At 44.3% G+C, this 15259-nt stretch overlaps 2 protein-coding genes across 2 annotated transcripts; both read right to left on the reverse strand.

The window, feature by feature from the left end:
- Positions 1-7955: 7955 nt before the first annotated feature.
- Positions 7956-11054, reverse strand: BRETT_002021 (uncharacterized protein; the record flags this gene model as incomplete). Its single annotated transcript, XM_041280559.1, has 1 exon — positions 7956-11054. One exon carries the CDS (start codon positions 11052-11054, stop codon positions 7956-7958), a length of 3099 nt encoding a protein of 1032 aa, XP_041138350.1.
- A 2111-nt stretch (positions 11055-13165) lies between these two features.
- Positions 13166-14887, reverse strand: BRETT_002022 (uncharacterized protein; the record flags this gene model as incomplete). Its single annotated transcript, XM_041280560.1, has 1 exon — positions 13166-14887. One exon carries the CDS (start codon positions 14885-14887, stop codon positions 13166-13168), a length of 1722 nt encoding a protein of 573 aa, XP_041138351.1.
- Between the last annotated feature and the right edge of the window lie 372 nt (positions 14888-15259).

Genomic DNA, 15259 nt, shown 5'->3' on the forward strand with positions numbered 1-15259 from the left:
CATAAACAATTACACAAATAAACAAGTAAATAGAACAAAATGCCAATAATACGGTATTGATAAATACAGAGCTTCCCACCGTTCCCTTTTCCCAAAATTTCCGATTAGCCTTTTCTCCCTTAGCGGTCTGCATGTCCTAATCTATTGTGTCTCAGATGACGTTTCAGGAAATCATTTTTGCTTTTTTTTTTTTTTTTTTTCCAAGTGTTCATTTTGGTTCATTTTTCTGCAAAGCCCTACTCGATCTTATGTGGTGAAATTTTCCTGTTGATAAAATTTCCTCTCTATTACAGTATCTGAAGCGAATCCGATGAGGTGCTTTAATTGGCTACCATCTGGCTTTGATTTTTCATCTATCTGTACATTTCTTCCGCAATGCCTCTAATGCATTTTCCTGAAAGTGTGTGTGAGAGATGGGACTTTAAGTATTAGTGCAAGCATCATACATGCGTACTTTATCCGAATACCGCAGGTATCAATCATGCTTCCATTCCGTATATCCTATCTTCTAATGGCATGCATTCATTTAGAAAATAAACCGTGTCCGAAACTCGCAGTTTTCGCCTTGCGTCTTTTTTTTTGGAGTTTTTCCTGAACTGAGTTGGGGACATACCCGGCACAAATATCTTCAAAGCCCTAAAGATAACCCGTTATCAAATTTTTTTTCAATGTCTATACCCCAGCGAGCGGCTCCTTACGTTCGCAATGGTCCCTTGTTGTTCAATTTATTAAATACACTTTTCATTCTTTCTTAGCCTGGTTACACAATTTAGTCCGGCATTGTTCTAAACCGTCATGCACCGCATAAACTTTTCACGTTTCTGTCAAACTCTCAACCGTTTGCATTTCCATTCTCGCCGTTTTTCCTTATTGTTCACCGCCCTCGGCCAAATTTAGCTTTTTCTTTTCTTTCCTCGGCTTCGTCACGAACGTTCAGCCAAGCCGGCGGTAGGTGTCCCAAATTTCGCTTCATGTATATTGTTGATACACATCTTTTTTTTTTTTTGAATTTCCAAGCTTTGGATCGGTACTTTTCAACCTTCTCAATTCAGACTTGGCCATGTTGCATTCAATCAACCAATCAGCAGATTATTGACCCAATGCATGTGGTGGATCTGCTTTTTTTATTTGTTTTTGATTATCCTTTCTTGCCGCCTTTTTTTGTTGGAATATGCTCATCGGTCAATGAACTTGTTGCATTAGTCGCTTAGTTTTCCCAACTTTTGCATGCAGCAGGTAATTTCCCGCGGTTCCCATTATTCATTGCGGTGTATTGTTCAATTGCTATTTGCAACTTCTTTTTCGCTTGTTTGTTTTTCTGATCTCCTGCTGAGGGAATTGACTTTACAATTCATTTGTAATTCATTTGTAATTTATTCGCAATTCATTTGTAATTTATTTGCAATTCACTTACAATTCATTTTGCTATCTTGGTCCAACCCCATTTTCTTGTTGTGGAATATTTTTTCGGTCCATAGTTTCTTAACCCTCCTTATTGACTTAAGCTGGGCCAAATATCCCAGGAGCAGAATTCCAGATTTTCGTTACTAATGCCATTTCCGCCTGTTCGGGTATTAACTCCTTTTTGATAGCCGATTTGACATGATGTCTTGGTTCAGCCTCGGCATAAATTATACCCAGGTACATATACATCCAGATTCCGGAGTTTACATGTCACCAAATTTCGCACGTTGCAGCAAACACATGCATAATGTTTTATTGCCATACTGTTGTAATTTACATAAATTACATTCCTACATGTTAAGGTACTGTGGGGGACTGCAGCCCCAGAACTCCTGCAGTGGGGGAAAACTTCATTTGATTTGATTCTAGCACTTTTTTTCTCTTCTTGTTGTTCCTTTCATTTGCTTTTCTTTTTTCTTCTTCCCGTCATATGCTTACTTTCGACCCTTGTTTTGTTCAACAATTTTACCTGTGCTTTCTCACTATTGTTCACTTTCCGTTTTGGCCAGCCAGTCCTTTGTTATGATGTAATGCTTTTTAAAGCCTGCCATCGTCTTTTTCTGTCCTCTCAGCTCCTTTTCTATTCTCTACCAGTATCTAATTCTTTGTCTGTATGTCGATCACGCCATACGGTCCAGGATTAATTTTTTGGCAAATTTATGTTAATTTTCCAATCAAGTTATTTTTATCTACTTACCCCAGTTTACATGCCCACTAGAGGAAGCATGCGTACGTCTGTCATAACTAGTACTTTTCCCAATTCTGCTTCAACCGTAACTCAGTTGGTCGTTTTTCATTATTTTTTTTTTTGCTTTCTCCCTCATATAATGTTTTAGAATGTTTCCCCGTCACCTTGAATTTTTTTTTCTCGCGTTCATTGGTCAATTCCTTCTGCATTCACACCGGCCAGCGTTCACGTTGTCACTTTCACTTTCACATTCCTTCAATTTTGTACTCTCTTTACTCACATTATCTCTTTTTTTCTTTTTTCAATTCTTTCCTCGGATCGCTTTCATTTTCTCCTCCACCTTCTTCTTCTTCCCTTCTCTGTGCTTTCGTCTTTTCAACCTGCGGGAAGTGGCAGTTTCCTTAGGCTTGATTTTTTCGCTTTTTTTGTTCCCACCGTCTTCTCGAATTTCCTTATCGTGCAAGTATTTTTCATTTTCTTGTTTTTATTCGGTCCAATCATACATATGTACTTTATTGTTTTACGCCGTTCGACCGTTGCACGTTTTTGGCTCCAGTTCAGCTTTCTCCCATTTACTACTGACTAACAATATTGCATGGATACATTGTTACTTTTTTATTTTGATCATGCGGCCATAAGAAGCACCTGATTAAAGTGGAAACGTACGAAGAATTAAATTACAATTCGGCTTTTTCTTTCCATTCAGATCCATTTTGGATTTTTCGTTTTCTTTTTTTCTCTCGCCCAAACCACAGGATCAACACCCCGTGTTGCTTCCCTCTATTGTTTCGCGTTTCTATAATTGTCCTGTTGTTGGGTGAGCAAACGCATTCCTATTGTTTTACATTTATTGTTTATTTTTCCGAAGTTATCACTGCATACATTGCAAAGACATGTCAGAGAACAACCATAGCTTTTGGCAAATTTTTGGTTGCCGGACTCAGCCCAATTTGTAGTATGTGGATGCAAGTCACAATAGCAAATGCCGTGCGGTCTCCCGACAATAACCGATCGAAACCAAGTTCCGGTTTCTTGGCCTATTGAGGAATTCTGCTAGTTGAAAACTTTCTCTTTTTAAAACTTTTCTTTTACTTCCTCGCATGCTTTCCTCTTTGTTGGGAATGGCTTAAACCGGTATTCCTCCATTTATCTCTTTCTTACTATCGCTGAATTGCTTGTTATTCTTTTTTTCGTTCCGCCCTGCCGAGTTTCTCCACTTCCTTTCGCGCAAACTCGTTGTTCGGGTTTTTCCGAAATGTTTTTCCGTTTGCATGGAATTTCCAGCACACCTGAATCCTTGATTATATCACTCTGACAGGGAAGAAACTATTTCTTAGGTTTGATCTGGTGTAAATGTGTGAAACTTGTGTGCAAAAGATGTGCATCAACCGTTTGCTGCGTGTGTAGTATTAGCGTAAACCCCGAGGAAACGCCGCCGGAATGTTTACAGACACACATTCGAGGAACAACTTGCGACTTCTCACATGAGGAGGAGTGCACCTTCCCGGATTAATCGATTTAATTTTCCATGGTGATCTTGGCATGTGCCTTTGTTCCAATAGCCCACACTTCTGCAATACCGCAGCCCAACCCGCGGCAATTTCCTTGGATTTCCTTCCGCCAGAATGCTCCACACAAAAATTAAGCAGAATGAAAAAATGAAGTGGGAAACCATCCGAACATATGTTGCGGTGCACGGATGTGCCACCAACCTTTGCTGCCTGCTGCTGCCTTAGTTGTTGTTCATGAGTGTCTTTTGTGTTGCTTTCTGTGTGTTCTGCTGTGTTTAGACAAACTATTTGGGTCCCAGAGATGCATATTGGACGTAAAGAAGGTTTTGGGAACATTTTATGTACCTTAATTTGATCATGCTTTCTTTGTCTAAGAGTGAAAAATGGAAGCTGGAAATTCGCACTAACTAATTGGCAACTCACTAGTTAATTAGGTGCTCGCTTTTAGTGAAATGTCAGCATTTAATTTGCTCAGGGCGCAATGAATCAAGCAACTAAGGATATGGTAGCATAATTTGGTACTAGCTATATCAGCGTCATTATTATTATTGGAAGTATCGGTGGTATTAATGTTTTATCTGAAGTATCGGTGCAAGCTTCAGCAATGAATATGACCACCAATATTGGTTTTTTAGGGCTGAAAAAGTTATACATTGGTTTATCAGTACAATTAGTACCAATATATAAATGAATGACATACATATAGACACATTTGGGCCAATGAAATAAATAACCAGATAGAAATATTGGGCACTATCATCATAAGCAACATGGCCAATGTCAGAAATGTCGGAAATGCCGGTATCACCAAGCACCTGATAAATCAAGTGGTGCAGATACCAACAGGAACTATATAAGTAAAGAGTATATTTTAAATTGTTGTTCGTCAGGCTCAGTTAAGAGGCTTATTTGTTTCAGATATCTGAATTTGAACAAATATGCTGTTTGACTTCATGGTAAATGAGCATACGTACACGCGGTATAAAGTGATGCATAATTTTGTTTGATCAAATATAAGGATATTTAACTGCTCAAGTTCCACCAAAGCTTGAGATCAAAATGCCAGATGGAACAGTTGAGCACGCACTGTTTAGTGTGTTCTGGACATGGTGTAAAGCTTTTTGGAAATTACCGAATGATCCAATCATGTGATTGAATTTCGGAGTGTATTTATCAGAAGTTTGATATGGAAGACATTACGAACACAAAATTGGGAGTGAGCTATGAAGAGCATCAAACATATTCGATCAGTAAGCTGAAAGTTTTGTTATATTCGGAATCCCTTAGAAGATTTAAGACTAATTACTTTCTTCTTTCCAAGATAAAAGAAGGAATGCAAAATCACATAACTGCGAGCCTATAAATTATGCTTAATGTCCGAAATATATTATCTGCTTCTACCACAGTTTCATATTCATTCAGAAGATAGCAGATGGAGGGAGTTCAAAGTGAAGCAATAGGATTAGATTGTTTTAGGTGTGAGTTCTGTTCTCAGACTTGATGGATTTTCAAGTGCTGCTATAGAAATGAAGGTAGAAATAGTAATACATTGTAATTAACCTCAACTTTTGGTCTGAGTTTACCTCCACTAACTATTTCGAAGTTTGGTTTTGAACTTAGCCTTTGGTTCAGCATTATTTATCTAGGACTTAGTTTGAAATTTGTTTACCGTTTAGCTTAGATCATTATTTGGATTCAGTTTGAGTTCAAAATCTGTATTTTCATTTGTGTGTTACATTAAGTCTTGGCATTAGCCACGAGTTTTCTTGGTTCAGTCAGAAAGTTAACCTTAACTATGGCCTCCAGTTTAATATTCAAGTGAACCTCTCATTTAGTTTGGAGTTTATTTTTGAGCTTAACTTATAGCTAAGCTTCCAGTTGTGTTTTATTCTAACCCTCATTTAGCTATCAGTTTTTAGTTTAGTTTCAGCGATTATAATCCAATTTAGTATTTGGTTCGGTTTTAGTTCAATATTTCCTTAGTTGCAGCTTATTTCCATGTGTACTCGAGTGTGCTTATTCCCTGTAGAATCATCCAATAGATAAATTAAAGATATTTGGTGTAATGCAAGCCAAAGAAAAATAAAGATACATTCCGCCCTTTCGTATTTACGTAGACGTCCAATAGGAACTTGGAGAAATCAAGTTGAGATAATGCACATGAGGAAATACAAATTTACAGCAAAACAGAAGCTAAGCGTGCTTATATGTTGTGAAAGTATATTTTGTAACTCAGTCACCCACCAAGAAATCAAATATACAAGTTTAGGTGAGAGATACAGACCAGGTAACCTGTTTGAGAAAAAAATTTAGATGTACAAGTTTATAGAAGAAGAAAGCAATGATTCATCTTGACTGTATCTTTTCAGAGCAAGGACTGCAAATTGAAAAAACTGCTGCTGATGAAGTATACAGGATTACAAATCAGAAGTAATGTTTACTACCCAACATCATAAAGGCATAACAGCTGAACAATCGAATAAATACTATTCTGAAACTAATGGATAAAAGAAGAATCAACACTAACGTTAAACAAGTTAGAGGTAGATTACGAATAAATGTACAAGAGGCATCAGATTCATTTGTTAAATTAAACAAACTAATATAAGAGAGTACGAACACTAGCAATTAATTAAGATTCATTTTCTCAATGAAGTATACACAGCAATCTAATAATTCTGAGGTGTATAAATAGAAGCTTACCAAAAAGCAGATAAATAAAGAATCATGAAAGCATTATATGCAGTAAGCAGTGCACAAACAATGATGGGAAGCAAATAATTGATTTGTTGAGATTAAATATCAGTTGGAAACATGCAAGTTTAATTTATCTGGTTATATTAAACGGATCACAAAGAATGCATGATCAATTCGTCATCAATTAACATGTGTTACATCGAACAAGATGCTATCCAGAAAGCATAAAATGACAATTTGGATAAATTCGAGAAAGCTGATGTGTGAAGCACGCATGACATTATTATACTAAACGAAGAACATTTAAATATCGAAGCGCAGTTACCGTTGACACATCGAGCATGCAGATTAGAGGACTGACAAAGGTTAAAATGCACAATTCATTTGGCGAAACATGTGTTATTGACTTTTGCAAAAGTGATCTGGTTCAAGCTGCAGAGGAGAAATGATAACGCATGGGATATATTATACGGAAGTAATCATCAAGGTTCAAAAGCTTCAATTCATGAATAATTTTAAATCTAAACACGCTTGTCTAATGAAATAACACTAAAAAAAAGAAGAGCATGAGCAATGCATTTAGGAATTATAAACCAGAAAGTGAAATTAGAAGCGAAGAAGTAGAAGGTACAACAGATATTGCACTGATGTCATTGTCAAACCAATATTTAGAGGTACATGGACTAGTGATCATCTGAGTGGATTGCAAATGAAGCTACAGTGAAGGAATGTGGAAGTAATACATCCAAGCCAAATCTCAAAACGTAATTTATGCGAGGATAAACATGGACTAGCGATAACAATCCGCCATATGTCAAGTTTGCAGTCAGACAGTGTAGTATACTACAGGTTAGTCAGCAATAAGCTATAAAAAGGGAGCAACTACAAGCAATATAGTAACATCAAAGCACAATTCATTTGAGTATTATGAGGGGTAGTCAATAATTCAGACTAAGAATCAAACTACGGCCAAATAATTACACAGGAAAAGATCGAGTTACCGTAATGTAGTACACTCCGTACAGTAAAACGCAGCCTGTTGGACTATCGTGAACATGAAGTAGAACAATTCAGCAGAACCATGACCATGCTTCTCATTCGACTACTATAACATAGGGTAGAACAATTCAGTAAAAGCAAGCCGCAACAGCTACATCTAATAAAGTAGAACAATTCAGTAGGCAAAGGATGAAGCTACAGAAACTACACATTAATAATCTCAAAACAAAATTCATTCGACTTGAACGTAAAGTATAATAATTCAGTAGGACCAAACATCAAGCTAGTCATAGCACTATTGTGAACACGAAGTAGAACAATTCAGCAAAAAAAGATAGATTAAGCTAGTCATTCCACTATTGTGAACCTTAAGTAGAACAATTCAGCAGGATTAAAGATCAAACTACTCATTCGACTACCGCGAATGCGAAACATAATAATTCAACATGAAAAATCAAGCTACAGATATTCGGCAAAATACAGGCAAAATTACCCATCTGACTACTCTGAAAGCAGAGTAATGCAGCAGGATTAAAGACTCAGCTACACCTTAGTAATCTCAAAACACAATTCATTCGACTATCGTGAAACATAAATCAATTGCCAACATCAACCTGGGCAGCAGCAGAGGTGTCGTCGGTACGGGCAGCCATGAGACGGCCGCTCAACATGTCGTTGACAAGATTGAACCTGTGCCAGTGGATGTCGACACCGCGGCGCAACTCAACGTCCGTGGAGGAGTCCCAGAGCTTGGAGATGCTCTCGAAAGAGACCTTGTTGCCGTGGATGCCGAGAACAACGGCGTTGTCCAACTGTGGGGCCTCGACCTTGCGGCCGTGCTTGTAGTAGAACTTCAAGTCGTCGTCCGGCTGGCCGACAGAGGTGTGGTTGGAGCCGAAGCCGTCGGCCTGCCAGTGGGCGACGGAGCGGGCGATTTCAGCGTTGTTTTCCTCGATGTACTTGCAGGCCTTGATAGCGAACCGGGCGGCGTAGCAGCGGTCCATGGCGGATGGGATCTTACCCTGCTGGACGTGGCCCGGGATGGCGGTCCTGGTCTGGAAGGCACCTTTGGCCTGCTCGCGGAAGATGTCGGCCACAAGCTGCGTGGTGTAGATTGGCGAGGAGTTCTCGTTTCGGACCACCAGCTTGCCGTTCCGGTCCTCGCCGTGGTCGCCGGCAAAGCACGAGTTGAGCAGCTTCAAGTCGCTACTGATGTCCTTCAAGCAGATGCCGTGCTCGGGTCTGTACACGGCAACGGCACCCGAGATGAGGCCGATGTACGAGGCCACGTAGCCGCAGTTGCCTCCCTGCACCTCGACGACAAACACGCGTTTTCTGGAGGAAGAGGCGGACTGCTTGATGGCATCGCAGTACTCGGAGAGCACATTGAGGCAGGTGTCGCAGCCCAACGAGTACTCTGTGCCCGGGACGTTGTTGGAGACCGTCGATGGGAGGCAGACGGTCGGCATGTTGAGGATCGGGTACCGTGCCCTGGCCCGCTTCAACTCGTGCACCGCGCGGAAGGCCTCAAAGCCACCCATGACGATGAGGCCCTGGATGCGGAACTTCTGCAGGTAGAAGGCCACCGTGCCCATATCCTCGCTGGGGAGCGAGCGGTTGGTGCCCAAGTACGAACCCCCGATGTTGTGCCACTCCACCACGTCCAGCCACGAGAGCTCGCGGAACGCACCGTGCCGGATCAGCCCGGTGAACCCGTTCTCGATGCCGTACACCCGGTGGCCCTGCGAGAGGAGGTAGAGCACCGCGGAACGCGTTGCGGCGTTCAAGGCCGCGGTGGGAGCTCCAACGTGGATGATGGCGACGTTGAGCTTTTCGTTTTTCTCATCTTTGGCCTCATCTTTGGTCTCTTTCTCATTCTCTCTCTCCTCCTCTCTCTCCTTCTCTCCCGAGATCGCCTTGAAGTCCGCCCAGGTCTCCTGGAAGGCCGCATCACGGAGCTTGAAGGCCGCGTCGAAGTCCTTGGCATCGATGGCCTTGGCAACCGCCTTGGTCTGCTTCACCGCCTCCATCAACGGCACACGGACTATCTGGTTCGCCTCAATGCCGATCATCGGCGACGGAGTGTCGGGCGTGCTCTCAAGGGCCGCTTTCACCGCCTCCACGCCCTGCATCGTGGCCAACATCCGGTCGAACGCCACAGCCGTGCCTCCGCGCTGCACGTGACCCAACGTGGTCACCCGGGTGTCCAAACCGAGCTCCACGAGTGCCTGCTTCACCTCCTCGGACGTAACGGCGTTGAGCTCGTCGTCGATGGCCCCCTCTGCGACGATGACGGTCGTTTTCCGCCGTCCTGCCGCCCGGTGCTTCGAGCAAACCGCCTGAAGGTCCGCCCGCCAGGTCTTGGCACACGGAGGCTGCTCGGGAACGAACACGTAGTCCGCTCCACAGCAAATACCCGCCATGAGGGCCAACCAGCCACAATGCCGACCCATCACCTCCACAACGAAAGCCCGCGAGTGCGAGGCCGCCGTGGTGTCGATGTAGTCGACCATCTCGCAGATCCGCTCCAAGGACGAGTAAGCTCCGATGGTGTTGTCCGTGAGGGCCATATCGTTGTCGATGGAGCCGACCATGCCGACGATGGTCAAATGCTGGTACTTGCCGTGCTGTGCGGCGGTGATACGGCCCGTTTTCTCGAGCTCCGCGAGCAACGAAGGCCACTCCGACCGGAAGATGTCTGCCCCGGTCAAAGATCCGTCTCCTCCGCACACGATCAACGCGTCAATACCGCGCTTCACCATGTTCTCCGCCCCGTTAAGCCGTCCAGCCCGCTCCCGGAACTCCAAACACCGTGCCGTGCCGATCAAAGTGCCGCCCTCCGAGAGCCAGCCACGGACGTCCGCCCACTCCAAGGGCCGCAACTTTTCTCCGCCTTCCACCAACCCGGTGTATCCTTCAAAGCATCCGTACATCTCGCATCCGAAGTAGATACCCGCCCGGATCACCGCCCGCACTGCTGCACACATACCCTGCGAATCTCCGCCCGACGTCATCACCGCGATCCGCTTCTTCGGCTTCTTCTCCGTCGAGGCCTTGCCCAACTCCGCCGCACGGGCTTCTTTCTCCGCCTCCTGGGCCGCCTCCTCGCTGATGAAAAAGCTGCCGGGTGAATCAACTGCCACCCGCATGCCCAACTCAACGCTGTCCGTGAACCCAACAAGGTTTCCCACCGGGTCCCGCACAAAGAAAAGCCCGCCTCCGACCTCCTTCTTCTCGTCTTCTCCTGCTTCCACAACCTCGAATCCCGCTTTCTCCGCCTCAGCCCGCACTTTCTCCGGCGAAATGCTCAACACAACGATCCGGCCGGGCATCTCCTCGTTCTTCTGCACGTCGTGCGACAAAAGCCGCACTTTCAACATCACTCCTTCGTTGTACTTGTCCAAAACTGGGTCCATCTCCCGGTGCTTGTACTCCGGTGTCTCCTGGTACGGAATAACGTTCCCAGACTTGTCCACCCGGCTCACCGGGAAGGTTGCAAGCCAGCACTCACTTCTCGAGTCAAAGCTGATCCCGTTGAGGTCTGCTCCAGTCGCATTTGCGTCCTTGTTGAATATCCTTATCACTTTGAATCCGAACTTCCTGTAAAACTTGATTAACTCGTCGTACTGCTGCCTTTTGGCCGTGGTTAACGACGTGAACGCCACTTTCGACACTAGTGGCTTGCCTGTTGTCATTCTGTCTGTCTTGAGAATTGCTGCAACTCAAGTATTGCTCTGGTGGTGTCGATATTAGCTAAATGTCGATGCAGAGCTAGTTTTTGATGCACTGCTAATTTCTGCTGCAAATTAATCACCCTCGTAAATTTCTTTACGCACGCTCGAAAAAATTGCTCCTCTGAATCATACATAATCTTTTTCCGGAGAATCTTGCTGCTTTATAAAAATACACCCACCTCTTCCGAATCTTTCCTGATTCTCGGATGCTGCCCGCGCTTTCATTATTTCTGTGCTTCATTTTTTTCCCCCTTCTTTATTATTCTCTTGCCTCCATCCCGCTTTGTCCGCCCTGTCTCCATATTTTACTCATCTCCGACCACCTGATCCTTCTTTCATATATATATCCATCCACTTTGCTGTCCTTTTCTGTCTCCTATCACCCATTACCATCTCGTACTTCATCCTGCTCTACTTAACCCCTTTCTGCTACTTCCACCCTTTCCTCTTTCTGCTTTTATCGCTTTCTTTCGCTCCCTCTACTCTTCACTAAGGATCAATGCCGCCCGACGCACCATGCCGCGATCTCGATACTTTTTTTCCCCCTGCCCACTTTCTTTTGTACGGATGTTGTCCTCCCCATTATTCTACCGCGGTCAGATCTATAAAATCTCGTATGACCTTGCGGAGATGAAAATTATTCCACAATGTCAATTATTCTATTGTGAAATATCCCAACGGTGACCACTGCCATTGTAGGATTCCTAAGATACCTGATTTCTCCAGTAAAGAGGGGAGTTGTTTTGGTGTACAGGTTGTTTCTGTGCACTTCTACCTGACAACGAGAGAAAGCAATATGAGTTTAACTGTTTTGTTTAACAAAATAAATGGTTCAAGTCAAGCTACTACAATTTGTTATACTTAATTTAACTGCAGACTCAACCATACGCAATTCTGGTGGTTGCCTATGCTCAACTATGTGCTCTACCAACACGCCAACGCTAAAATATATCCGTCGATAGTCGCGTCTACACACCTTCACTCAGGGTATTATTCACATACATACTCCTTTCTTTGCTCTCACACTTAATATTTACCCTGCAAACCCCAGAAATCCTTAATTTACAACTAAACATAAAGAGGAAAACATCAATCTTCAATAATAATGCAGATAGTGTGGAATACTGCCGTATGCCATACGTAGTAGAGTCTATCTGCACTGCCTCGCTTTGAATAAAACCGCACTCCCAGAATTACAATCAGGTACATACCAGTTTCGTAGCACTGATCACACTTGACAGGCGCCATATTACACTATAACAAAAAGTCAAATCGTGATACTGAAGTAATACAGTAATACGACAGTGTTAACTTCATTTATTACTTGTTTCCGCGTTTCAAACAACTGTTAACTTATTGCTTTGACCAACTGCACGAACACATTATACCAAGCGACTTTCAAAACCGATTCATACAATATTGGTAATATATTACTCCCCCTGCGTAGTATTTTAACTATATCAGACGGCTTCACATTCACTGGAATACATGCATGTATTTTCCTTTCACTTTCAGAGTATGTATGAAACGCATTTAACATTTTCCGATGAATCGTGTAGAAATAGCATGTAAATATTGCGCAGTGCATTTTCTCATTTTATGTACAAAAGGATTCCAGCAGAGGATTAACGGCACTAGTATTATCCATACTAATACTACACATGACAATCCAATACATACTAACTATACATACTAACCATGCCCTGACCATAAATAGCAATACTAAACATATTAATTCAATACATACAAACTATACACGATAACTGTAATATATTCTCGACAGTCGCATCTATCTAAAAATGTGCCGTCTTGTCTCTACCAAAAAGCCTTACTCATAATGATTAAAGGTGCCTAAGCAGTGCTTTTCATCTTTTTGTAGTTCATGACGCATTCTTAATTCTTCTACTTTCATCTTTTCCTTTCATCTTTCCCTCCTTCAGCCTCAGAAGCACCAAAACAACCTGAATATTAGATACATACATCTCCACATCGATAGTCTCCATCCACTCATTACACGAACCTTCACTGTCAAGCAATCGGATCCAGCCAATAACTCTTAAATAAATAACACCTCAACTTCCCAGCACCGCCTCCTCCTTTAGTAGCTGCTCGTGCCGCTCGATCTCGTCCAACCCGGAGACCAAATCGACCTGTCGGGGATCCCGGTGGTATCTTGTTCTCCGGACGAGCTTCCAGCCAATGAAGATAGCGGCATCGATGAAGCACATCAAGTAAGAAAACAAGAACGTCTGGACGGACCACCAGTCTCCACCCGGGAGAAAAACGGTGTATCCCTGCACACCAACCATGCAGAGTACGATGCACAACGTGAAAATGCAGGCGTAAGGCTGCCAGATGGCCTTGAAACCGAATTTGGCCCGGTCCAAGCCCTGGGCCCGCACGGCCCGTCGGAAGTGGAGATACGTGAAAAGGATAATGCAGTAATTCATGAGCTGGGACGCAGTGATCAAGTTGATGATCCAGTTCAAAACCGTACTGGCACTTTCACTTAGCTGGAGAAACGCAAGGGCCCCCCATACCAAGGAAACCAGCACGGCGAGAATCGGAACGCCCTGCCTGTTGCACCGCCGGAACACCCCGGGTGCCCGGTGTTGCACCGCCATCCCGTAGAGTGTTCTGGACGAGCAGAACGTGTACGAGTTGCCCGCGGAGAACGCCGAGGTCACGAGCAACGCGTTCACGACGTGCGGGAAGACACCAATGTGCAAATTGTACATTGCAATGGTGTATGGGGAGGCTCCAGCACCCGGCTTCCCACTGGAAATCGCATTGAGAAGAAGCGGGTCGCGGGCATTGCAGAGAATACCGACACAGAGAGTTCCGCCGATGAAGAAAACCAGCAAGCGAAGGAAAACACTCTTGAAAGCAGGCGGAAGCACCCTACGCGGGTCCCTGGTCTCGCCAGCAGCCATGCTGAGATACTCCGGGCCGGCCATCATGTATGCTGCGGCAATAAGGCAGGCAAGAAAGCCCTGGAACCGGCCGAGCGGCCCGGTGGAGATGTACTCGAGCATGGGGGCCGTATCATAGCCCGAGACCCAGTTCCGGAACCCGAACCGGTCATGCACCGGGTTCCCGCCGAGCATCACTACAAAGGTGAAGACCATGAGCATCACGGCCAACACCACTTTGCCCATGCAGAGCCAGAACTCCGCCTCGCCGTACCACCGCACTGCCGCCACGTTGATCGCCAAATACGCAACGAGTTGCGTGCTGAAGCAGATCGCCGGGCTGTAGTTGTCTGCCCAGTAGTGGATGAGCGAGTTGAAAAGCGTGAGCTCAAATGGGATCATCGCACACTGGAGAACCCAGAAATTCCACGATGACATCACCCCGAGTGCCTCGTCCACAAACCGGTCCGCGAAGATGCAGAATGGAGCACCAGGGAGGGGCAAATAACACACCATCTCGGCACAACACGACGTTATCTCCACCATCGGGATGGTCCACAACCCGAACCCTAAGAGGAGCGAAAGAGCCCCTCCGTTCATCAACGACGTGCCTATGTTCACGTACAACGCCACCCCGATCGTGCCTCCGATGGCAATGAGCTCGATCTGCCTTCTGGAGAGCCTCCGCGATAGATGTGATACAATCATTGTGCTTGTATCCGTATCGTCAATCTCCACCGAGTCCTCCTTTGCTTTGCCGGCACTTGCCTTCGTTCCCCCTTCTGAGTCCTCCTCACTCACGTGAACTCTCGTTGTGAGCTCTGTCTTTCCCTTCACTGGAACAAATGTATCCTTCAGAAACTGTAGAATTGGAGATTTCATAGTGAGCAGTTATGTGATTGTAAGCTGTGTAAAATATAAAATGGGATTGCAATGTGGTTGTGATGGGGTTGTAGGGTGATTTTAGTATGTAGATATGATTGTAGATTTGATCGTAGCTCTGGTTAGATTATGTAGTTATGATTGTACTATGTAGATATAATTGTAGCCCTGATTATGGTGTACTGCTATTGTCCTATGAGTTATGATTGCAGCTCTGATTGCAGTATCTAGCTATCTAATTTGTCCTCACCTCTGCACGTGCGACTTGGCTTCTCCAAAAATACACACAACAAGAACTCAAGAATCCCACTCGGCAACTTTCCACATTTGGGAAAACTCCCTCCTTTTATAGCTGCCTGTCTCCCTGTTGCC

The sequence above is a fragment of the Brettanomyces bruxellensis genome, chromosome 9 (assembly GCF_011074885.1).
Source record: "Brettanomyces bruxellensis chromosome 9, complete sequence".
Taxonomy (NCBI): Eukaryota; Fungi; Ascomycota; class Pichiomycetes; order Pichiales; family Pichiaceae; genus Brettanomyces; species Brettanomyces bruxellensis.